The 25868-nt window shown below is 41.7% G+C and overlaps 1 protein-coding gene across 3 annotated transcripts in view; it reads right to left on the reverse strand.

Annotated features, from left to right (window-relative positions):
* Nucleotides 1-12965: 12965 nt before the first annotated feature.
* Nucleotides 12966-25868, reverse strand: part of GPR141 (G protein-coupled receptor 141) — a 96819-nt gene continuing 83916 nt past the window's right edge. For 2 of the 3 annotated variants that reach the window (XM_037041132.1, XM_037041131.1), the window contains exon 2: nt 12966-15310. In XM_037041132.1, coding sequence (XP_036897027.1) covers nt 14388-15296 — 909 coding nt within the window. In that variant the 5' untranslated portion in view covers nt 15297-15310 and the 3' untranslated portion in view covers nt 12966-14387. Of the gene's footprint in view, nt 15311-21312; nt 21598-25868 lie in introns of those variants that run through there. The other variant, XM_037041130.1, reaches the window with a different exon arrangement.

Below are 25868 nucleotides of genomic sequence, written 5' to 3' on the forward strand. Positions count from 1 at the left end.
CAAGCACAAACCCTTACCAATTCAGCTATATAGTTTTAATTACCTGGGAGTAGAATACTAAAACCAGTAGAAAAATTGGTCCATATCCAAAAAAAAGGGCTGGGTAAATTCCACACAGAATTCTTACAAGTTTTAAGCCTGTGTTCTTTCACATTTCCCAGAAAATAAATTTTAATGCTCAAAGTACTATATAGAGTGTCAGAAAAAATAAATTCAGAGAGTAAGTAGTATTTATGATAACTGGAAAACACGATTTAAGATCAAGTCACGTGTTTTCTGGTTACTGAAATGGAATTCAAAATGCAAAGCAGTGAAGCAGGGGCCAATGTCAGAGCAAGTCTCATCTTGCACTTTTTCTGGGCACGGTTCAGGTTTTCCATGAATAAAAATGCACAGTGTTTGAATATGTACAACAGACTAGAATATCATGTGTGTGGAATGAGGTTCATCTTATTGAGCTTGCCAACTTGCTTAGCCTGGCTGGAAGTGCACTCTCCAACATGAGACAAGCAAGTATCTGCACCACAGAAGACAGAAGTCAGCCGGTTTAGTGGTGTCAAAACACAAAGCATTTCTGAAGGAGTGAGGAGGGAAGGGCAAAGGACATCATTCAGATTTTTCTTAAACGTATTTTATTGATTATGCAATTACATTTTTCCTAATTTTTTCCTCCCTTCCATGCCCCTCTGTGCCCTGCATGTACCCCCGCCCCCATCCTCCAGCATCCCCCCTCCCCTTAGTTCATGTCCATGGGTTGTACATATAAGTTCTTTGGCCTCCCTGTTTCCTATACTATTCTTAACCTCTCCCTGTCTATTTTATGCCTACCAACTGTGCTTCGATTCCCTGTACCTTTTCCCCTCCCATTCTTCCCCTCCCCCACCCCACTGAAAACCCTCCCTGTGATCTCCATTTCTCTGGTTCTGTTCCTGTTCTAGTTGTTTGCTTAGTTTTTGTTTTTGTCTTTTAAGTTCAGTTGATAGTTACAAGTTTGTTGCTATCTTATTGTTCATAGTTTTTGATCTTTTATTTCTTAGGTAAGTCCCTTCAACATTTCATACAATAAGGGCTTGGTAGTGATGAACTCCTTTAGCTTGACCTTATCTGGAAAGCACTTTATCTTCCTTTCCATTCTAAATGGTAGCTTTGCTGAATAGAGTAATCTCAAAAGAAACCTTACAGGCAAGAAAGGGCTGGAAAGAAGTATTTGAAATCATGAAAGGCAACGACCTACATCTAAGATTGCTCTATCCAGCAAAGCTATCATTAGGAATGGAAGGGCAGATAAAGCGCTTCCCAGAGAAGGTCAAGTTAAAGGAGGTCATTCAGATTTTTCAAACAATCCCCAAAAGTCATTAAATAAGAAACCATTGGTCTCTTCTTCTTTGGAACACTGAGTTGTGTTTGAGACACATGTTTGGCCTTGCTACAGACTGGTGCTTTGGCGTTCTGAAATCGCACCTTTCCATCCACCTGTCTGGTTTCATTCATTTGGGGCCTGACAAACCCCAGGGAAGCAATAATAATACAGGAAAGGCACAGAGCTAAGCTTCAGAGGCAGAAAAGTCCGGCTTGCCTCCGGAATGGACTCCGGTCTCCTTTGTCGGTAAGCAGAAGTGTGTTACTGGATGTCACCGCAGAAATCCATTTTCAAAGAAAAGTGCTGTAAAAGACTTCGAATGAGAGGGGAAAAAAAAAGCTACAGAAGCACCAATGAGATAAGCCATTCCTTTCTTAGCAACAGCAAAATGCTGAGGGTGAAGAGACCACTATCAAGAATAGAGAACAGAGCACCTGGTCCTAACAAAGAATACTTTCCATGGGAGAAATTGCTTGCAAATTTAGATAAAATGGCCCCACACATTTCTGTTCTTTCTGTCTTTTGTTCAGGTGGGCAGAACTGAAGTTAGCACTTCATAGTGGGGGGAAGTCTTACATATCACCAAGAACCAGTTCAAATGTCTCCTTTTCTAAGTGGTAACATACAGACAGCCCCCTGCCCCAGCCGTCTTCAAAAATTATTTGTACCGTTATTATAACTAGATCATTCTTTGTTGTAATTTCCTCTATGCATCAGTCTCTCTGATTAGACCGCAAGTTCCTAAGAGATGAAAACCAAAACTTACTCATCTCTGACACTGTAGGAGAGGAAAAATTTCCCCCCACACCCTGACTGAGACTCAGTGTCTGGGTCTGTGAAACAAACTGACAAAACACAGATTAACAAGAAAAACGGCTTGTTAACACATGAACACATGCGCAGCACAGACATGCGGGAGGACTCAGCTATGGGTGGTCAGAACTTGGGGCTTATACAGCATCTTCATAAAAAAAAGGGGGACAAAAGGAAAAGGGGTTTAGGTGCCTAGGGGTGGTACACTATGGGAGGGTAAAAAAAATTGGGGGAAATGAGGGAAGGTAAGTGCTGCTTTAATAAGGTTTCTTATGTAGATTATTGGTGCTGATAAGATTCTGGAATTATCTCTGCTGCTGCAGAATCCTCCTGCCCTGTCTAATAGCAGAGAGGGATGGAGCAGAGAAGTTTCTCAGGTTGGCTTCCTCTCCATTGTCTTCAGCTCAAGACAACCCTTAGGTCAGCCCTTATGTCAAAGTGGTGTATTTTGGGCTGGCCCACTCTGAACTCCTTCAGCACCTGGTGCACCCTCTATTAATTGTGGAAAATACGGTAATCATGCTATATCTTGACTGATGGGTGGTTGATAAAGTATATTGCTCTGTGCTTAGATCTAGCGACTTTTGAATATTGTAGAACACTAACACCAGGAATTTTAAACCACTCAATCCCAAAGTCAGTGCCCAACTCTGCGCTGGCTCTTTGGCCCTAAAGTGTATCTCATATTTACCTGTTGACAGCAAATAGAGAAGAAGCCACAGAAAGTACCATGTCAAAGGAAATGAGAAGATTTAAACAGTCATGTAAGAAGTCGAAGACAGTTGAAAATCTAGATATCGGCTATTTTGAATGGGGGGGCCCCACTTAGAAAGTCACAACGTGTTTATTTACTCCAAGGTTTACATTTTCCATGGCAATACATGGAATGATTAAAAAAACAAAACTCAAAAATTTTTAAATCTGATAGTATTGGAGGTGACTGATAGTCACCTACTAAAATCTGATAGTATTGGCCACTCCTAAATCTTCCTTGTGTTACATTAATCTAAATTCTAAGTTGAAAAATTTTAAGTCAAACCTTTGATTCTTTGTGAACAGTTATCTTCATCCTGAGTGATTTATCTTATAGGAAGTTCAAACTCTACCTGCGTTTCTTATAGGAAGTTCAAACTCTACCTGCGTTTATTCTGTAACTTCACAGATATATCATCCCTAGAAGTGTTGGTAGCTGTTGCAGGTGAGTTTTGCCATTGAACTGAGAGCAAGTTAAGTCCACTTTGCTGTTTATAGGGAACCTGCCATTTGAGCCCCCGGCCACAGGGTGTTTGCTAACAACTCCCTCTGGGTGATGCATTTACATTTTATGATTGTTCTGGGAGCTCTCTGTTTAGATGTGAGAAGTCACCATTTAGATGTGAGAAGTCACCATCCCTACACTTCATCACAATGTGGATTTTCTTAAAGTTGCGTCTTAACATACTGATCTTCCTAAATTTCATATCCATTCATTTTAGTAATTCAAATGTTTTTTTTTAATGTTAGCAGTGTGTCTATTTTGTTAATGTAGCATCAAATTCCACATATACTATGGCAATTTGTGTTTTTTTAAGTAAGACCAGATTAAACAAAATATTTGGAAGTGTTTTCCAAAGACATGTCTCTGGCCAGCTTGTTCCATCTCTTCCTTCTAGACTGACTGCAGGACGGGCCCAACGTGGGGTTTGAAGAAAACCTACGAAACCTTGTTTCCCACCCCTTTCTGCTGCTTGCTTTTGTTTTGCCCATTCTGTGTCAATGTCCTTTATTTAGAAGATTGTTGATAGATTTTTTCCATGGGTCATCTTATTTTATTTCTTAAATATTTGATAGATTTCACCAGCAAAATCACCTAGTCTGAAGTTTTCTTTGTGTAGAAGTTTCTGAGAACAAATTATGTTTTTTTTTTAAATAAAAACAAAGCTACTCAGAGTTTCCTTTTGAAACTCTATGTGTTAGTTTTGGTAAGTTGTGTTTTTGAAAGACTGTGTTTCATCTAAGGTGTCAAAGGTATTGGCATACAGTTGTTTATACTATTCTTCTATATCTTCGATGTCTGTAGGACCTGCAGTGATGTCTGTCCTCTCTTTTGGGGAAAATAAAGTCCCAGTGGTGACTTACATAACCTGCCGGCTTAAGGCATCATGACCTGCGCCAAAGCAGGGGCTTTGAAACGCGCTGTGTATGTTTACCTGAAATAGCTCACCCAATTTCATTTGACAAATGATCGAAACTCACTGTGATGAAAAATAATATCCCTGGCTGGAACAATTCAGAATCATTATCAAAAATGATTGGGGATACTTCAGACCTAGAATTGAGTGATTAAAGATCACAGCTGCAACAAGTTGCAGGATTTTAAAGATTCTTTCCACAGTAGCCCTCTGGCATTGCTCCATAGTCATCAGGATTCCTGTACCTTCAAGCTGGTATAAATCGATGCCACCATCAGTTTCTCCCTCCCTGTCCAAGCTTCCCATCGAGAGCAGCCCCTTGAACCGGGGCTGGCCTTAGTAATTTGTTTGGTAAATGAAATGTGGCAGAAGTGATGTGCTGGGACTTCCCAAGCCCGATCATAGAAAGTTCTGCAGCCACTGTCTGCATTTCTTGAGCCCTCGGTCTACGGAACCCGGGTGGTGCGGGCAGTCTGCCTGCCCTGAGCATGTCACATGCTAGCCTGAACCAGCCCATGTGCCAGTCACTAGTCTGCTCAGGCGGCCCAGCCACACGCCCTCCATGGCACCAGGCACAAAAGTGGGGCTATCGTGAACCCTCTGGATCAGCCCATCTGCCAGTGGAATGTCACTAAGTGACTTCGGTCAACACCAGATGGAACAGAAGATGTCACACCATACCCATACGCCTCACTGATAACACTTCAATAAAGTAATATATGCTTGTTGTTTTAAGCCACTACGTTGTGAGATTGTTACACAGAGGATAACCACAACCAAGGCTCTTATGTAAAAGAAGGCAAACACCCCTACCAGCTGGCCTTATAAAAACATGTGATTTCCAGATTAGTGCAGACAGAACCTGGGAAAATGCCACCACCCAAGCCACCATGCTAACTAAGTAGCATATCCTAGGTAGCCTTGTTCCCCACGGGGCTGGGATAGGAATAGCATTTCTAAAAACTACAGAAGTCCTTGCCAGCACAGTCATTTCAAGGTAAGATTATTGACTTTTCAGCCAGCAAAGACTGGTTCTTTTGTTCAGGATCTTATAACAGGACCTTCTGGTCACTGGGTGTCATCCTGGAGAGAAAATAAAAACAGCTCAGTGGATCAGGAAATACCCGAGCGGTGATGCCCGGGCTGACGTGAGGTTTTGGCTGGTACCCACACTGGGCTAGCTCAGATTCCACAGGGCCCTGAAACAAATCTCTGTGAGTGAATGAATCTGTGATTGGGGTTCGCTTCCTGAGAAGATGATCAATCTTCTCCTTACTGCAGTGTTAAAAGGCTTTGTGCTGAATGCACATGGAGCTTCTTGCAACCTGAAAGTTACTCTGTGCTTTGCAGCTGCTTGAGCCAAGGGGACGATAAGCAACACAACAAAGGTGAACATATGAATTAAAATGACTGCTAAATTTAATCAAGTCCCCTGTGCTTATTAAACAACATCCTGGGTCATAAATCACTTGTAGCAAGAGCCTAGTATCTAATCTGGCTTGGTGAGAACTTAATTGAAAAGTGTATATAAAGTAATTGGAAGTGTCTATTGTGAGTTTTTAATCTTCCTTTTCATTTTTTAAAGAAGAAGAATTGTGTAGCCACAGAAAATATAGTCAGTATTTAAAGTCATTGATTCCTTCTGTGCTCAAGTAAGAGTCATTCCCATTAAACAACAAAATAATGTAGAGAAATCCTTGCCATTAAAAAATCACATCCTTGGGGCATATTACAATCTTTATAAACCTCAAATAGATATACCGCTTTTGTATAAGCTTTAAAGTGGTCATATCAAAATCATTCAGATTAGGAAGTAAATAAAGAGATGCATTGCCAAGGAAAGGACACTGGGTTGATGACTTGTCTCCCAGCCATGTTTTTAGCTCAAAAGGGCTTTTAACAGTCATAAATTATCTATCAGCCCTGGCTGGTGTGGCTCAGTGGATTGAGCGCCTGCCTGCAAACCAAAGGGTCACCAGCTATCATGCAATCCTTAACATTTTAATTGAAGACATTCTTAGCAGAGCAGGTTTCACAGGATTCTATGTATTCTTTCTTAGGCCTGATCGCCTTAGGGAACCCGCCCTTTCCAGCACAGGGCCACACCCACCTCCTGCATTGTTTCAGGCTGGAGTCAGGCAGTGGAAGTAAGGCAGCCAAGAGATTAGCAGACTTTTTACAGATAGAATGAGGACTTGGGCTATGACAAAGCTAAGGGATGAGGGTCATCAACCCTTTTCTAGAGTCCCCTAAGTTCTTCCCTGATGGCCACTTTGTGACCATGCCTGTCTTAGGTTGTCCCTCCCTTGAGGAATCTTACCTGTCTTTGGCTAACCAGTCATCCACCCAGGGCCAAGCAGGGTGAAGTAAAGGGGGCAGAGGCTGCACCCCTGCTGGGGGATAAGCTTTGTCTCCTTAGTGGCTTATGGTCCCAAAGCATTTTTACTCCTCCTTTACCATGCAGGGGGATTACAGCTTCTGAAACCAGACAGGGTGGTTCACAACCTGTCCCTTCTCCCCAGCTCTAAAAATGAATAAATAAAATCCTACCCCCCAAAACAAACTCATCACTTCCTGATTTAAATAAATAAGTAAATACATAGATTCTGTGTCATCACACTATCTACAAGTCAGGAGGGTAAAAGTTTCTGAGCACTAACCAAAGGCTGATGCTGAGGGAGAGGCCTGCGATAGGAACTGGCTTGCTAGTCTCACTCCAGCCTTTTCAAGATGTCAAATGTGGGCAAGTTTCCTGAAACCTGGTCTCAAAGGTATTCAAATGTTATGGTAATTTGCAAGCATTAAATAAAAAAGTCAGCTAATACCAATTTGTAAGAATCAACTTCATCTGGGTTCAAAAATTAGTTTCAGTGAACTATTATTAAAATAAAGCACACCAATCCCTAAATATGAGCAAAACCAAAAACAACCCCAAAAACAAAAAAACAAAACTATTACTTTGAGATAGCTATTGTTTTTGCTCAGATAGCTAAAGAAATACATTTTAATAACATCTCAGTCAACTTGCCACAGAGAAACAGTTGCTATGAAGTAAACCTTTTAAGGGAAAAAAAAACTTTCTAGTGCAGAGTTTTGAGGACCCTAAAAGCCCACTATTCTTATTGCATTTTCCTTTCTTTTCTCCCCTGACCATTTTTTAAAAAATATATTAAACTTAAAACTCGAGAGGCTTGGAGAAGCAGAATCAATTTGTGCCTCTGGGCTGCCATCTAGTGTCAAAACAAAGAACACATTGCCTGTTGCAAACTCAGTGGTGAGAATATTTTCAATATGACAGAAGTAGAAACTACTAGTATAGTTAGAATATTTTTAAAATAAAAATGAGCTCGATTTAAGGTGTACAGCCTGCTGATTAGACATACATAGTGAAGAGATTACTGCAGTCAAGCTAATTAACATTATTTTCCTCACAGTTACCATTTTTATGTGGACATGACATCTACTCTTGTAGGTATTTCCAGTGTTTATACAGTAATAAGTATGGTCATCATGCCTGTAAATTAGACCTCTAAACTTATTTATCTGATATCACTATAACTTGTATCTTTAACCAACATTTCCCATCCCCCACCTTCCCAGCCCCTCCTAACCACACTGTTCTACTCTCTGCTTCTGTAACTGTTTTTTTTAAGATTCCACAAACCATACATAGCTGTGTGTTTGTGTGTATGTATGTATGTGTAGATAGGTAGATGGACAGACAGACAGACCTAAGTGCCCATCAATGGATAAAGAAGATGGGATCTACAGAGAGATCGTTTCCATATCTTGGCTATTGGGAATAAGGTCGTACAGTGCGCGGAAGTGTAGATATCTCTTCAAGATCTTGCTTTCCATTTCTCTGGGTAAATACTCAGAAATTGGTTGGCTAGGTCATCTGATAGTTCTATTTTAAAACTTTTTTTAACTGTCTTTTTAAAAAGATTTTATTTATTTATCGTTAGAGGGGAAGGGAAGGAGAGTGGGAGAGAAATATCAATGTATGGTTGCCTCTCGTGAGTCCCCTGCCGGGAACTGGCCTGCAACCCAGGCATGTGCCCCGACTGGGAATCCAACCTCGATCCTGTGGTTCGCAGGCTCGCGCTCAATCCACTGAGCTATAAAACTTTTTTGAGGAAACTTCAGTGTTTTCCACAGTGACTATACCAATTTACATTCCCACCAACAGTGCACAAAGGTTCCCTTTTCTCCACATCCTTGCCAGCATCATATTTCTTGTCATTTATTTAGTAGTCATTCTAACAGGTGTGAGGTGATATTTCCTTGTGGGTTTGGTTTGCGTTCCAGGATGATCAGTGTTGTTGAGCACCTTTCCACGTACCTGTCGGCCATTTGTAATGTCCTCTTTGGGAAAAAGTGCCTGTTCAGTTTCTACCCAGTTTTTAATTGGATTGTTTGTGGGTTTGGGTTTTTTTTTTATTTTTTTGCAATTGAGTAGTGGGAGTTCATTACATATTTTGGATATTTACCACTGACCAGATATATGATGTGCAACTAGCATCTCCCATTTGGCAGGTCGCCGTTCAGTTTGTTGATGGTCTCCTACACTTTCTAGTTTGATGCTGTTCCACGAGCTTATTTTTGCTTTCGTCGCCTATGCTTTTGGTGTCAAATCCAAATGAGTTGGTATCAAATCATCGCTAAGAAGTGTGTCAAGGAGTTTACTGCATGTGTTTTGTTCTAGGAGTTTTATGGTTTCTGGTCTTAAATCTAAGAGTTTAATTCTTTTTCAGTTGGATCTCATTTACTTGTTTATTTATTTATTTATTATCACAAGGGGATTTTTCTTGTTCCTACCAGCCCCAGTGACTATGAGAGTCCTAGGTTTATGCCTCATCTGATTAGAAGAAGTTAATTGGACAAAATCTACCCAATCTAAGAAACGACAACTTCACAAACTCACCTCACTGGCTTCACGTCCAAGAGTTGGTAACCGAGAGTGGACTGGCCCCCTGCTCTCCTTCAGAACTGCCGTGTTAACCTGGGATGATCCTAGAGAGGATTGACAGTTTTGATGGTGGCCCCATCTAGGAGGATTGGGAGGGTTTTCAGCCCTTCTTAAATCATTACAAACAAAGCTCATTTTTCCCACGAGTAGTCTGTTCCTATTTAATCTATTGTATATGAGGTCAAGGAGGAAAGCTGAGAAATTCAATGACTCTTTCAGAGGAAAAATAAGACATGAACAAAGGTGGAATCTAGTTCCACTTAACAGATGCCAGAAGCAATCTTTCTGCCTGGGCCTCCAAAATTGTCACTACCCATGGGTTGGGTTCAGAAGCTGGTGGCTGCTGACCATGAGCCAGTGTGAGAGTTGTGAGGCTCAAGGAAATACTGTCATCCTATCAAAAAGGGAAATATGCATCTACATTTTCTTCACATTTCCCTAAAGGTTGCACTCACTCTTTTAATCGGTACAGAAACAAGAGAAATCATTTTGAATTGAACCAAGCTGAGGTTAAATAACCGCCAAATATAGAATTATTATTTTTCTGTTCATAATGTCGTAAGTATAAATCTCCCTTTTAAAACCGATCCTGTTGGTGGAAGCTCAGTGGTTCTTAACTCTCAGAGAGCCAATGCCTTACCCTTTATGCAAGTATGTGGTAAGACTTTTACTATCCTAAAATAAACTTCACAGAGAATATAACCCTCCTAAACTATTATAGACATAGTGCCCTAACAGTAATATAAATAATAAAAGCCCTCTGTAATAAAATAACATGCATTTCAGAGTGTGAATGTTCGTCTTTACAAAGGAGGCAGACGGGGGTGTGGTGTTGACGCCTGTATTCCACACCGACCTGAGCACAGCACCTGCCAAGTGCTGCTCACCAGCATGTTGTGTTGTTTTCAATGCCACGGGCGGTGTTGCCATTGATGCTGTGACTTTCCAAGTGAACAACTCTTTGTAAAGTTCTAAGGAAAACAGCATGAAATGTTTCCCCAATATCCACAGTAGCTGCATTTTTGGGAAATTCAAATTATGAAAGCCATGCCAAGAAGAGACTATTTGTCTATGAAAACTGATTAAAACCTAACTGCTCTGATTATTACGAGCATACATTTTACTCCATGAAAGTCTGAAGAACTTTCAAATACAAACCAAGACCTGGTAATTCTCCACTGTGCAAACAGCTGTGTGCGAGGCAAGATGTCCCGTCTCTGGCCCAGTCACCAAACACCAGCCCTCTTATAACTGTAATATCCAAAAGCGACCTCAAAGTCATGGCCACCCCCACTCCTGCATGAGAGGTATTTTCATAGCGATTAGAGACAAAGCATAGGCAACTTGAAAACTTTACTTTATTCTGTAAATATTGTTGAATAAGATAGATTATAGAATATGCCATTTCTTTATTTTGTGTAACATTTCTTATAGGTCCACAGAAATAGGTCCCTCATTATAATACACAATAATAGAGAGAAAAAGCAAAATTGTCTGACCTCAACATATTTAAAATGTGGACGAGATTGTAAGACAATCTATAAACTAACAGATATTATGATAGTGAGACACATATGCAAAAAGAGAAAGTTGATGTAATTCCCATATAATTCTTTTTTTCAAAGTTTTATACTTGTTTCTGGTGTACAGCATAGTGCTTAAACAACCATATCCTTTACAAAATGCTCCCTTCAGTATTTTTGGTACCAAACAATCATATCCTTTACAAAGTCTTCCCTTCAGTATTTTTGGTACCAAACAATCATATCCTTTACAAAGTGTTCCCTTCAGTATTTTTGGTACCAAACAATCATATCCTTTACAAAGTGCTCCCTTCAGTATTTTTGGTACCCACCTGGCACCACACAGAGTTATCTCAATATTACTGACTGGATTCCCCGTGCTGTACTTTACATCCCTGTGGCTGTTCTGTGACTTCTTACTCCCTCCACCTTTTTTCACCCATATCCCCAACCCCCTCTCATCCGGCAACCCTCATTTTGTTCGCTGTATCTATGAGTCTGATTCTCTTTTATTTTGTTCTTTATATTCCACATACAAGGGAAACCACATGGTATTTGCCTTCCTCTGATTGACTTATTTCACTTAACATAATGTCCTCTAGTTTCATCCATGTTGTTGCAAATGGTAAAATTTCCTTCCTTTTTATAGCCTAGTCCACTGTATACGTGTACCACATCTTCGTTAGGCTATCATCTATTGACGGACACTTGGGCTGCTTCCAAATCTTATTGAAAGTAACGCCTCGCCGCACATAGGAGTGTATGTATCTTTTTGAATTAGTGTTTGGATGTCTTGGATGTCTTTGGATATATCCCCACAAGTGGAATTGCTGGGTCGTAAGGTAATTTCTATTTTTCAATTTTTTGAGGAGCCTCCACTGCTTTCCTCAGGGGCTGCACCAGCCTGCATCCCCAGCAGCAGTGCACAGGGTTCCCTTTGCTCCGCAGCCTCGCCAGNATCATCTATTGACGGACACTTGGGCTGCTTCCAAATCTTATTGAAAGTAACGCCTCACCGCACATAGGAGTGTATGTATCTTTTTGAATTAGTGTTTGGATGTCTTGGATGTCTTTGGATATATCCCCACAAGTGGAATTGCTGGGTCGTAAGGTAATTTCTATTTTTCAATTTTTTGAGGAGCCTCCACTGCTTTCCTCAGTGGCTGCACCAGCCTGCATCCCCAGCAGCAGTGCACAGGGTTCCCTTTGCTCCGTAGCCTCGCCAGCACTTGTTTGCTGCTGATTTACTGACAACGGCCATGCTGACAAGTGTGAGATGACATGGCATTGTTTGAATTTCTCTGATAATTACTGACATTGAGCATCTTTTTTATATGTCTGTTGTCCATCTGTGTGTCCTCTTTGAAGAAATGTGTGTTCATGTCTTCTGCCCATTTTGTACTTGAATTTTTTTCATTAAGTTGTATGAGTTCTTTATAAATTTTGGATATTAACCCCTTACCAGAAGTATCATTGACAAATATATTCCCCCATCCAGTAGATGACTTTCATTTTGTTGATGGTTTTCTTTGCTGTGCAAAACATTTCTGGTTTGAAGTGGTCCCATTTGTTTATTTTTTCTTTTGTTTCCCTTCCCCAAGGAGATAGGAGAGAAAAAACAATGTCAAAGAGCTTATGGCGTATGTTTTCTTCTAGAAGTTTTATGGTTTCAGGTCTTCCATTTCAGTCTTTATTCTATAGTTTTATTCTTCTACGTGGTATTAAAAAGGTAGTCTATTTCATTTTTTGGCATCTGCCCAATTTTTCCAGCATCATTTATTGAATAGACTGTCTTTACCCCATCGTATACTGATGCCTCCTTTGTCATATACTAATTGACCGTACAGGCATGGGTTTATTTATGACTCTCTATTCTGATCCATTAGTCTATGTGTTTTTCACAAATAATTTTAAAAGTTTTAAAATATTTCACTATAACAATCTTCTTACAAATTTTATGTGTTAAAAACTTTCTTAAAATTTTTATAGATCTTAGAAATTTTCTTACAAATATTATGGGTCAAAATGAGAAAGAAAAACTAAGAAAAATGGGGAAAGAATGCAAATTAGAAAGTACAAATATATATGTAATATATACATATATACACATATATACATATACATATATATGTGTAACTCGAAAGAAAAAAAGATACATAAAAGAAAATTTAAAACAGGCAAAAATTTTGGAATAAGTTAAATGCAGTATGTGGCTGCCTTTTCTTCCTCAAAATTAATTTGCATAACTCAGTAAAAAATTACTGATCAAAATTAGTGATCAAAGAAATGTACAGGGAGGGGCATTTCTTGTTCATCTGTTGCATTTCTGGGTCCATAAGTATAACAAATTAAGAAAAATCTTCAAATCATGAACAGGTATCTATCAAAAAAAAAGTTAATTAGTTTATTTCCTCTATTCCTACCAAGGATTGCTTCAGGATTTCTGAAGCATTAAATATGAAACTGGATCATTTCCTTAGGAAATTTCAAGATTATGAAACTTTGAGAGAAATAGTAGAAATATGGGCAAGAGAAAAGAAAACCCACAAGCTTACGTAGTGACTTAGCATCCTAATCTCATAGTCCCATGATTTTTCTACATATTTCTCAAAAGTTTTATTTTAAAGAATATGGATTTCATTTATTTAAACATATACAACTTTAAGGGTTGAAGAGAACTCTAAAGATTACAGTATAGCTTTGTCTCCAAGGAAAATGTAAATTAAGTTTGTACCATGACCTCTAGAAATTCTTCAAAACAGAAAAGGAAAAAAAATTAATCATTCCCTTGGGAACTCATTTTAATGCCTAACAGCACATTGGTCAGGAATATTCTCTCAGTTACACTCTCACCATCATTTAGATATATTTAGTACATTTATAAATGGTTTTTAGAAATGCTGAGGGAGTTGATCCAAGCCCTTAAACTTGACCTTTCAATGGACAACTCTAGATAGCCTTGTGACAGTAGAAGACCAGGAGTTCTGTTTCCCTTGCTTTTCAGATAAGTGACCTCCTACCAGAATTATGATACTCTAGGAAAGTTTCTTCCTGGCCTCCCCACTTATCTGTTTTTCTGTCAGCGTGTGAGCAGAATGGACATCTTATCTAGTGAGCACAGTCAAGTTTGTGCTCTCAAGCTGAGTCATAGCCAGAATTAGTTGACCTCAGATTTTATGTGGAATGTCAAGAACCAGCTACCGGGCTTAAGAAACACCACGTTTCTGACTCAGGAAACAAAAATAAACTAGTGAAACTCAGAAACCATTAGAGCCCTGGTGCCTGGACAGGCCAAGTAGACACTGTGTGTTGAAGACTAATGCAGTATTACACCTCCGGGTGGACTGAACACTGCTAGTCTCTGCATGGGCATCAGTTAGAGACGGTAGGGACTAAATAAGGGCTGGAATGAAATGGATGCTCTGGCATTTTACAGTCCTTTTGTTCGACTGCCTTTGTTTTAATCAAGTAATAGAAATGCCCTCCTACCTCCCACTACCCATTTTCACTCCCAATATAAAGGAAGCAAACCTGAATACTATGTTTGGTGGCTAACGACACAAAAGGCATTTCCACAGGTCAATTATCTTTTGCTTAAACCAATGGCTTCCCCCAAGAACAAAGAGCAGCAAATCAAAGCAGCTGATCGCCGTCACACTCAAGAAGATTTCATTGTAAAATGCCACATCATTGTTACAGGGATCTGAGTGCACCACAGTGTTCAAGTAATAGATCCTAAATAACTGGTAGGGAAGGAAGCAAATCATGATGACCCCTATGAAAAACAGGTTCTTCAGTTGGGCCCAGAACTCCTGGTGGGACAGTAAGGAGTGGCGCAGCTTCCGCACCATCAACGTGATGATGAAGATCTGGAACACCAACAGAATCACCGTGACGGCTATGACAGTAATGACGATCAAATAGTTGATGATTTGCACGTATGTCTGAGTAAGCTCTTTGTGGAAATTGAAACACTGTTCTGTGTTATACATCTTGAGATTTCCATACTGAGAAACAACCAGGGGCACCACAATGACAACCACCAGCAGCCACAGGCCAGCACTGGCGGCCACAGCATGCAGTTTTCTGTAGAATTCCACCTTGTCCTTGTGCTTGAAGAACATGAGGTACCTGATGACCAGGATCACCACGTAGAACAGGAATGTGAGGTACATGTGGATGTGCAGCATGGCACTCACGAATTTACAGAAGGGCAGCCCAAATGTCCACCTCTGCTGGATGAGGTAGATCAAGCGGAAAGGCACGGTCAGCAGGAAGACACTGTGGACCACCACCAGGTTAACGACGGCCATGGTGGTCACAGACCGGGTGTTCATTTTCACCAGCAGGAACAAAATGGAGATGACGCCCGCCAGCCCCCCAATGAGCACCATGAAGTAGAGCGTGGTTAAGTGGGGTGTCAGCATCGGCCTGCAGGAGGAGTCATTGTGGGCACTCATACTTCAGAAGTCACCTGGAAGAGACAAGGCACCAGTGTAACTGACAGACTGCCCGAGCTTTTCGTGTGTGCCTCCCTAGTACCGGCAATCTGTGGTTTCGCCATTTTTCTGTGTACAGGACGTAAACTTCGTGTGCCTTCAGAATGAAGACTGTGCCATATGCATGTCTGTATACTCCAGACTGAAAACACAGTAAGTCATTAATTATTCATCTTTAATAGGTTAAAGACCCCATGCAGAGGTGCCCAGGGAGATATATACATATATATGCACTTATTCAAGATGTTCGCAGAAAACCGGACGGACTGCAGACCACCTGACGCTGAAACGTGGATACTAGGCCTGCAAGCACCACTGGGAAAAAATGATAAGATAATGTGAATCCATTAGGTACAAAAAATATTTTTTCCTTTTAAGTCTGATTCTAATTGTCTGATTCCTTCCAACTCAACAAACAGAAAGTGATCCAATAATATTTATACTTAATTTGTTTAAAATACTGATTAGTTTGGGGGGAAAATGTGGCTAAGTCAAGGCAGCAGAAAGCAAGAGGAGGGCATATCTGGATTTCTCATCACAGTTACAATAGTGTCTAGCAGTAGAGCCTGGGCTCAGCCTCTTCGCATGAGCCCCACTGAAAACACAGCATGCTTCCCCATTTTCCCATCTCCCAACCTCAAATTCATAAAACAAATCATTGTTCCTCAGGACTTGGAATATTGTTTCTCTAAATGGTCTCAGTACCTTCTAATTTATTATCTACATTCTATTTTATTATTTACTAAACAAAAAATGATAATCTTTTAATTATACTAATTGAGTCACTTCACTTTCTCATTTAAATTCCCCTTTATTTAAAAAAAAGAAAAGGACCAAAACCCTTACAAGTTTAGACTGTCCTGGGTTATGGCAAAATCTGATCTTTTTGAGACCTGATTCAAGCAATTCTGCGGAGGTGACAGGGACAGGATATGGTGGACCGGATCTGGGGAAACGGGGGGAAAGAAGTGTCTCAATTATGCCCAGACTTCTGACTTGAACACTGTATGATTACAGGTCTGTTTACTGACACCAGCAAATCTGAGGATCACATTTAAGAAAGAACAGTAGTTACAGTATGCACTTAGAGCCTGACCTTTGTAATACATTGGCAGTTAGTCTTATGCATTTCTTAAATATCTCTTTATACAATCGAAATTACCCAACAATTAAAATGAACCAACTGGTAACACACAATACCAATGAATGGCAAAAGCATCTTACTAAATCATGTGTCCTCAACATCGCGCCCAAGTGGTCAAAAGTTTATTCTTGAGGTGTGACAAATTTTACTTTTTATGTGTGAAACACACATATATACATATACTATGTAAACAGACATACAGCCTATCAGTGGCATTAAAATTTCATAAAGAAGTGAGAGACAATTAGGAGAAAGATTACTAAAAAAGGTTGCTTAGGGGGGCGATGATAAAAAGTTAGTTGAGAAACACTTTACTAAATAGAGGATTCTAGTCCCTAAAGACTACATATTGTATGACTTTTTAAAAAAGAAATCAAAACTAATGAAATTGAAAGGAAATCAGTGTAATTCAGGGCCCAGGTAGCAGGGGAAGGTGTTGACTTCAAAAGGGTAACTCACCGAGGGGGGGAGGCGGGGAATATTTTATATCATGCCAGTTACAACTGTAGTTATTTATCAAAGCTCATCATATGTACACTGCACATTGGTCAAGTTCCTTGCATGTAGCTTCTGCCTCAATACAAACAATGTAAAATGATGATGAGGATGACTAAGCCCTGACCCCAGACAGCCTCTGCTTTTGGGGGCATGAAAAACAATTTCTGTGTGACCCACTTAAATGGCTGACTGCTGTTCTACTTGTTCCATGTGATATGTCATCTCCATACTCGCAAAAAGTGGTTCCATCAAGTAGACATGAAATGGTATTGTGTTCATAGCTAAAGCAAGGATGAATATCCCACCATAAGTTCTGCTCATCATTTTCTTGGGCTATTGACCCAGAAGGACCAACACTAGAAAGAATAAAGTGAAACCCACTGCATTATTATCTGGCTCAAGTCCTCCTTCTTTCTGATAAACTGCCATGGTCTCTCTCTTCCAGGCATAACAAGCCCATGTGAAATCTCTTCCATGCACCCAGTGGTACTGGAGATGCAAGCCCCCACGTGGACTCATTCGGTCCTCCCCGCAGCCCTGAGTGTTGTGCATGTATGGCTACCAAATTTCAGATGAAGAAACTGAGCCCTGGGCAGGTTAAGTCATTTGGCCAAGGTCTCCAAAGTCACACACATACACACACCCCCCATCTTATTGTCCTTCCTAGAGAAGTGAGTTTGTGTCTCTTAAGGAGGGGAGGCCCTAAGAAATTTGGTCCTAATCACATGACTTGTATGCCAGTCTATCTGGAAAGCACCTCTGTGTTGGGTTTCTCACCTATTTCCTTTACTTGGTTTACAGCAGATTCTACAAGTTAGTTCACAGAACATCTTTTCTAACCTTTGTGGCCTGCCTTTCTGTTGAGAATTTTTCCTCTAGTCTGTTTTTGCTAGTCTGTTGCACTAAAGTGAGGCACAGGAGGAGTGTGTCACTGCATAGAATTGAGGTCACTTGGCCAGACGGCAGGGACGTGTCTGGGTGCTCTGGCTGGGTCAGCTCTGCATGGCCTTGAGGCCCAGTGCTACTCATCCTGCACTTCTGGAAGCTGCAGGCAGAGCCGACGCTGCATCAGCTATTGCCTTGGGGTGGCATTGGGTGTGTTTTTTCTCTTGATGACACGAATCAGGGCTCTGTGGCAGCATGCCTGGTTCCCGGATGTTCCAGGGTATTTTTCTTAAGTCAGCCTGAGTGGGTTCTGTTGTCTGCAGGTAATGACGCTGACATACCTGGTTAATTCCTGTTCCTCCTTCAAGAATCAAGCGGGGCATCATGCCCCTCCCCCCAAGAGGCTTTCCCCAATCTCCACTCCCATGTAGAGGGCATGCTACTCCCCCTCGGTCTGTTTCGGCATTTATCACACAGACCGTTAATTCCCAAGCTATACTTCTCCTACCACATGACACTGACCAGAGAAGAATTAATGAAGCTTTTAAAATTAATGTAAATATTTTTATCTCTTTGATCTTATCTCCCACAACTCTCCCTTTTATTGGTATATTCCAACTAAACATAATAACTCTTTGCTTCTCCTCAAACAGCTCCTACCTCAAGGGCTCCTACCTCAGGGCCTTTGCACAGGAAGTCTCCCCTTCGGGAGTGGCCTTCAGCTCCTTCACATCTGTGGCTAAAGGTCGTTTCCGTCGTTCCTTGCCTGGCCTGCGTATCTACAACACCCACACCGAGTCACTTCCTCCCGGGGCACCCCCTCCTCTCGGCTACACCATCACTCTCCTCAGCATTTATCACTGATACACCACAGTCAGTCCTCCCTGTTTATGCGTCTCCTTGCTCCTTCCACCAGGATTCAGGCTCCTTAAGGCCAAGGGGTTCTGTTTTGCTCATCTTTTTACTTTGAACACCTGATACACTGCTGTGGGCTTCACAGCTTCTTAATAAATAATTGTTGAATGACTGAAAGCAAACATCCTTAATGTTCCCATGGAGGGAAAACAAAACAGATTATAAAAGAATTAGAAATAAGTCAGCATCAGACTTTTGACACTTGAATGCTGGGGAAAAGATCTTAATGGTTTTGAAAGATAATTTTGAATTTAGAATCTATTTTCAACCAAACTAGCTTTCCGGAGGGAGAGAAGAGGAAAGTCAGTTTCTGACATCTGAGCACATAGGAGGTTGCTCTCTCTCTCAGGTCTGCACGAATTATCAATGTGTATTCCAGCAAAACAAAAAGGATATACGGGGTACCAAAGATAGAGTGGCAAACCAAAATATAAGTGAAAGACAATTAAATCTAAAATGAGCTCTTAAGAATACAATACCCAATGGGTTTAATAAACATAAATGGAGAATTTGGATGTTAAGATTTCTGTCTTATTGGGGAAATAGTATTTAACTGTAGAGTAACAAAAAATATTATTTTAAACTCTCGATGAACATTCAAGAATGGTAACTTCGTGAATAGGAGTTTGTCTTGGTTACAGATGATAAGAAGGAAAAGGGAATACAGAAAGCCCAGTGAATCTAAGCAGAGGCAGGAAGGGAAACAAACAGAAAACCAACAAGAAAACATGGCGGACAGACAAATTTGAAATCATAATCAATACAAACTATGTTTTGTTCATCCATATACAAACAAGAGAAATCGTGTACAACTCTGTGAATATACTAAAGACCACTGAATGTGCTATAAAATGGCAAATTTTATGGTCTATGGATTATCTCTCACTGAAAGCGTTATTTAAATAAAGGGAAAGAAAACAACTCTCTGAACTGAGCCTCTCTGATGATGAGGAAGAAGAGAGAGAACCGTTAGGTAGAAGCAAAGGACTGAGGCAGAGAATCAGGGGCCCCGAGCTGCATCCGTGCTGGGAGCAGAGCAGTGAAGCACGACTCGGGCAGGGCCCCTGACCAGCCAGCTGGCCAGCAGGCCCATTGCTGGGAGCTTTGGGTGCCCTGGCCAGACTCGGGATAAAAGTCCTGTCCCGATGACCCTGTTCTTCATTCCTCTCTGCTTCCCACTCCATCCCTGGATTCACTTCCTCCCGCCGCACATGCAGCAGATGGACCTGTGGGCCAGTGCCCCCTCCTGGCCATCCCATCTGAGACCGGCCCCAGCCCAGTCATTTTCTCCATAGAACTTATCGGCCTCATCTCACGTCCCCACCCTCTCTGGACCCTCCCTTGCCCCCAGAAACGAAGGAGTCACAAAAGCTGTCTAAGTCACCGCTGAGTCCCCAGGGCCAGCGGGGCACCTGTGCCAGAAGTCAGAAGGCAGAATCACAAAACTTTACCCTTAGAGGGAAGCCTAGAGATCATTGGGTCCAACACACCATTTACACTAGGAAGACGCTGCCCCCTCCCCCACACTAGCACCTTTGCTAGGTCACACAAAGGCCCCTAAAGCTCAGCTCAGTGTTCCTGCCATAACTGTCCCCTACTACTAGAGGAGCACTCCAGGGGCCTGGAGAGGGGACAGCCAGCTCCTCAGTGGCAGAGCCATACTTTAAGCCCACCCCATGTACCCATATTCAGGGTTGAGTTAGGAGCCAGGAGGAACATGCAGCCGGGGCTAGAAGAGGCAGAACAGCGAGCAAAGGCAATCGGACAAATGGCTTCCCACCTTTGAGGTGTCCTTAGAGCACATTATATTCCGTTACATTTGCTGAAAACTAATAGGATCATTCACTTTAGTCACTCTGGGAAAACTGAGCAGCACTTTACCCAGAATATTTTTGGAAAAGTCCCTGGAATGACGGCTTCACAAAGAGGACTGCCTCGAGGTAGCTAAAGAAAAAAAATTGAAAATAGCAGCAGCGGTGTGGAAAACAGCAAAACGGAAATGTCAGTTGTAAAGAAATCCATTTGAGAGAATCGTATGCCCAGCTAACATATGAAAAAGCTCCATTTCCCCTCACCCACTCCCCGTGTTTGCACTGCCTACTGACGTGGTTTTAAGGAAAGTCAGATCTGCAGCCCCACCAATCAAAAAAATCAGTTCGAACCAAGAACTTTCTGGCTTCGAGCTTTTATTTCTGCAGTCATTTGGGGAGTTGGACACTGTCCCCAGCTTATAGCTTCCGGTGACCGATAAGGGAAATGAAAGCTGAAGTTGAGGCCCCAAGAAACTGAAAACACAGAGGCTTTGTGTTCCTTCAGGGCCAGAGCCACACCACTCCCAGAAGCCACCTCAGCACACTATTCACCACCTGCTTTCTCCAAAACAAGGAGCAGTCTGAGGAATCTTCCCACTCTAGGGGAGAGTGTTGCACAGGTCTGCAGGTCTGTAAGTATTACATTACCATGTGCTGTGAATTTTGATCATCACATCGGTTCCCATCTCCTTACTAGAAAAGAAATCTTGCTTCGAAGAAACACCTTGTTACCCAAGAATTGAGCTGTTTTCTCAGGAAACATCAAGTCTGCAGTCTGTGAGCCCGGGACTCCTGAGTGCCCGGCTACCGTGGTTCCTCGCCACCCTCACGATCTGGCCCCTTCCATCCTCACAACCCCAGAAGTCAGCACAGAACATGACAGGGAAACGGGAGGGAAGGAGGGCTTCAAAGAGACAAAACTCGGCATTCAGTGACTCCAGTAACTTTCTCGCCTCTAAGCTCCCTACAGCCCAGTGTAGAACTGAATGAAATGTAATGAAGGAGAGGGTATCACCCACAAAGGCGGTTTTTCACATTTCCCTCTCACATGGTTGGTGCTGGGTGTGTTTTGCTGAGTGTCGCAAGCAGGGTCTCTTCCTTTTCACACCCTCGTGACCATTTCCTATATTTATCCAAATGTTCATCTTCTTTTTTGTTATCTCCTTTTTTATCACAATACTGCCATGGTTTTATTTCCTTCTCTTTTCTCAGTGTTTCTTTTTTTGTTGCTGTTTTATTACAAAAATAGAGGCAACTAAGTTAAAGAAACTACAAAAAAATTAAACAGAATTTGTTCACTCCTACAAATATTTAAGTTTATTTTCTGGTAGTGTTTTTCTATGCATCTATGTTAGTGAGGTAGTTATAATCACCTTGTACTTCAATTTTCAGCCCATACTTTTCACTAGTAATGTATTAAAGTACTTTGTCTTAAAGCTTCTCTACTTTTAAATGACTCCACAACATCCCACTTCATTGAGGATGAAATGGACATCTTCAATGTGCATTCAATTTAACCAAATTTTCAGCAATAAGGTGTTTCTAACTTACCATTGCTATAAATAACTCTATGATAAACATCTTCATGAATTAAGCATTTCACACATTTTGAATTATTTTCTGAAGATGGCATTTTAGAAAAGAGCATCCATGTGACATGGCATACGTGTGTGTCTAGATTTATAGAGCCAAGTTGTTGACAAATACAAAATATTTTTTGCATGTACAAATTCTATTCCTGCTTTCTGACTTAAGCTATTCCTATCAAGCAGTTTGGTGGTGGTGGGGGGGGGGTTGTTTGCTTGTTTGTTTATTTGTTTTTTAAGATTTTATTTGTCTTTAGAAGGGAAGGGAAGGAGAGAGGGAGAGAAATATCAATGTATGGTTGCCTCTTGAGTGTCCCCTGCTGAGAACTGGCCTGCAACCCAGGCATGTGCCCTGACTGGGAATTAAACCACAATCCTTCAGTTTGCAGGCCTGTGCTCAATGCACTAAGNCCAAGTTGTTGACAAATACAAAATATTTTTTGCATGTACAAATTCTATTCCTGCTTTCTGACTTAAGCTATTCCTATCAAGCAGTTTGGTGGTGGGGGGGGGGGGGTATTTGCTTGTTTGTTTATTTGTTTTTTAAGATTTTATTTGTCTTTAGAAGGGAAGGGAAGGAGAGAGGGAGAGAAATATCAATGTATGGTTGCCTCTGGTGTGTCCCCTACTGAGAACTGGCCTGCAACCCAGGCATGTGCCCTGACTGGGAATTAAACCACAATCCTTCAGTTTGCAGGCCTGTGTTCAATGCACTAAGCTACACCAGCCAGGGGCTCAAGCAGTTTGTTTTTGATACTTTATCCAAATGACTCTGATCCAGTAATCTTTACTCACTGTTAATCTGGGCAGACTTCTGAAATGAGCATAACCAAGGGCTGTGGGTAAAATACTACCTCAAGTAACGTATTTCCCCTTTAAACCTATACCCCCCACTCTCAGCCCTCAGCAAACAAAGCCAACAATGAAAGGAAACTCTTTCAGAAGTTCTATTAGTATGCTTTTGTTCAAATCATGTCTCCTCTCCACATCCACACTGAGCTCCTGAACAATCACTGGCCTCTTTCTTGGAGCCTAGTATAATCTGCCAACAAATCGAGCTGCCACACCCAACAGAACACTTGGAGAGGACCGGGAATGGAGAATGACTTTCAGGATGTCACAAAGGGAAAGACAGCATTTCATCTGAGAATTAGCCACCATCTATGGTTGGAAGGCACCACAGCTCCAAGGTGAATGTCAAATGTAAGCTTACTCAGAGCCATAAACCCCTCCCCAGGTCAAAGCTGCTGAGATGTGAGCCAGGGAAATCGGCCGAGGCCCACCCCGCTACAGCCTTCAGTCCCAGGGGCCTCTGAGTTGCCACTCAGTCACCAGCCCTAAGTGTGTCTCTTCTACCTTATTTGTAGGTCACAGTAGCTGCCCTGTCCTGAGTGCTTCCTTGGTTTCTGGGGCAATGGTGGAAATGCTACAGACATTATTTATAATCCTCCCAAGAAGTCTAGGATGGAGGAGTTTGTATCCCAAATATCAGGTGAAGAAATGGAGGCTCAGGAATGTTAAGCCGCTTTCCCACACTGGCTCAGCCAACCAGGGGCAGCCCTGAAACCGAACACTGGGCGAGGTCTCCCAGGATTGCAGGAGCGCAGAAGCCTGCCCCCCTAAAAAAGAGGGCTCCACTCCATCCCTGCCGCATCCCTGCTCTGCTCCGAGCTGGGACTCTCCTACACAGCTGGTCCTTGCATCTCCTCGGCATTTGTTCAAATTGCTATGACCAGTTACCAGGGTATTTAAAGGCAGTTAATGGGAATACTAGAAAGAGACTTGGACAGGTCATTCCAATCTGCCCACTCTGTAATCCTTAAAGCCAATAGATATTTGAGAAGCAAGTCATCAGATTATAATTAAAAGAAAACAAAATTGCATTAAAATTTGATTACCAAAATTTAATTTATCCATGAGGTAAAGTCTTGGGCCCTCTTCTCAATTCCTTTTCACTTTTTGAACTAGAAATCCCTAACCCCCCTTTTCTCAGAATGGAAATTGCACTGAGAGATTGTTAGGGTGGCTCCTGACCAGCTGCACAACCCCAACAGATGAACGTCTAGCCACCGATGGGCACCCAGGGCTGTTCTCTGTAAGTACCCACTGCCCTGTGCCCAGGGATACCTGGACGAGCAGCTGAGGCACAGCCCTCACCCAGGAGTGCCTGGCTTGGGTTATGCCATACCTTTCCCGACTGCTTTGTGCCTGGTCCCTGGTTTGCTTCCCAGTGCCCTCTGGGTCTTGGGCCTCCCTGCACCCTATCCATCTTCCTTTGCTCTGGCACTCCTGCCTTTAGTCCATGCCCTCACATTAATTCAGACCTCCCTCTGATCAGTGCCCTCCCAGGACCAGCCAACCCCTGCAATTTTGGTTCCAGCCTGGCGGTGACGTTCTCTAGGGCCTACTTCCCGTTTTTCCTGCCAGCTCATTTCTTGGGACTGCTCCCTCTTCCCTTCATCCTTACTTTACTTCTAATACAGTCCCTGGAGGGTCTAAGCTGTGCCTTATGCTCTTATTCCCTCACCCCTTCCTTTCAAGTTCATCCCCTGCCCTGTCCTACAGCAGCTGAAGTAGTTTCCTATAGAAATCTCCAGAGTAGGAGGAGGTGCCGCTGTTTCCCAACTACTGTATTTTGCTGTGTATAATGTGCACTTTTGTGCCCAGATTTCTGAATGAAAAATAAGGATGCACATTATACATGGGTAGTACTAATTCTGTATCTATGTAAATGTTTTTAATTCTTTTATTTATGCTTACGCATTAAAAGTGTAACTCTATAGAAAGCAATTATGGTATCTTATGCACAATAATACCCTGGAATATGATCATTGGTTTTGTTTCTGAATATAAATAAATAATTGAATTAAAAAGTTAAAACAAAGATTTTTTTTTCCTGAAAGTTTAGGCCAAAAATGTGGGTGTGCATTACACACACAGCAAAATACAGTAATCCTCAGCCACTTTTTTTTATTGGCTACCCAGCTGCCTCTGAACTGCACCTTTTAACTATACCAAGGCAAATGCTAAGATTACATGATTTAGTCCCTTCTGTAGTGACTTATGATTCTCAGATGCAGCGGCTGAGGGTCAGTACACTTGAAGAGAGGGACTCAGTTCCCGGGAGCATTCTGGTCCACTACACAAGGAGGTGAGGACCCGTGTGTCCATTACTGAACCCAGGGTGAGGTCTGTTCTAGTATTTAGAATGGACAGAAGAAGGAACTAACCATTAATGGTGGATGTAGGAAGATGCACCAGATATCCAACACGAATTAGATAACTTCTTGGCTGATTATTGCACAGAAAACCTTATCCCTGAACCTGATGCTCAAATAAGAGGACTGATTTTAAGGTTTTACAATTTAACAAAGACCTGGCTCTCGCAGTCATATTACTCCATCGCTGAGCTCACCTCGACTCCCCTTTAGGCTTAGACAACAGGATGGCCTTGTGAAAGTTCTGATTACCAAGCAGCCAAAGGCATTTTTTCTGGTCTTCTGGTCGACCCTTCAGCTCCTTAAAGCTCCCAAATACCAGTATCAGTGGCCTCTCTTGATTCTGACCAGAGAATTAAGCTCAGCCCTGAAGAGACTTGAAATAGAATACTCAAAAAGAAGTTGGATACTGAAGTTCCAAGACTGAGCAGAGGGAAAGGTATTTACTAGAGATCACAAACCAATGCCATGGATTT

This window comes from Sturnira hondurensis, unplaced genomic scaffold (genome assembly GCF_014824575.4).
Source record: "Sturnira hondurensis isolate 20B ecotype Veracruz unplaced genomic scaffold, ASM1482457v3 Scaffold0002840, whole genome shotgun sequence".
NCBI classification, from domain to species: domain Eukaryota; kingdom Metazoa; phylum Chordata; class Mammalia; order Chiroptera; family Phyllostomidae; genus Sturnira; species Sturnira hondurensis.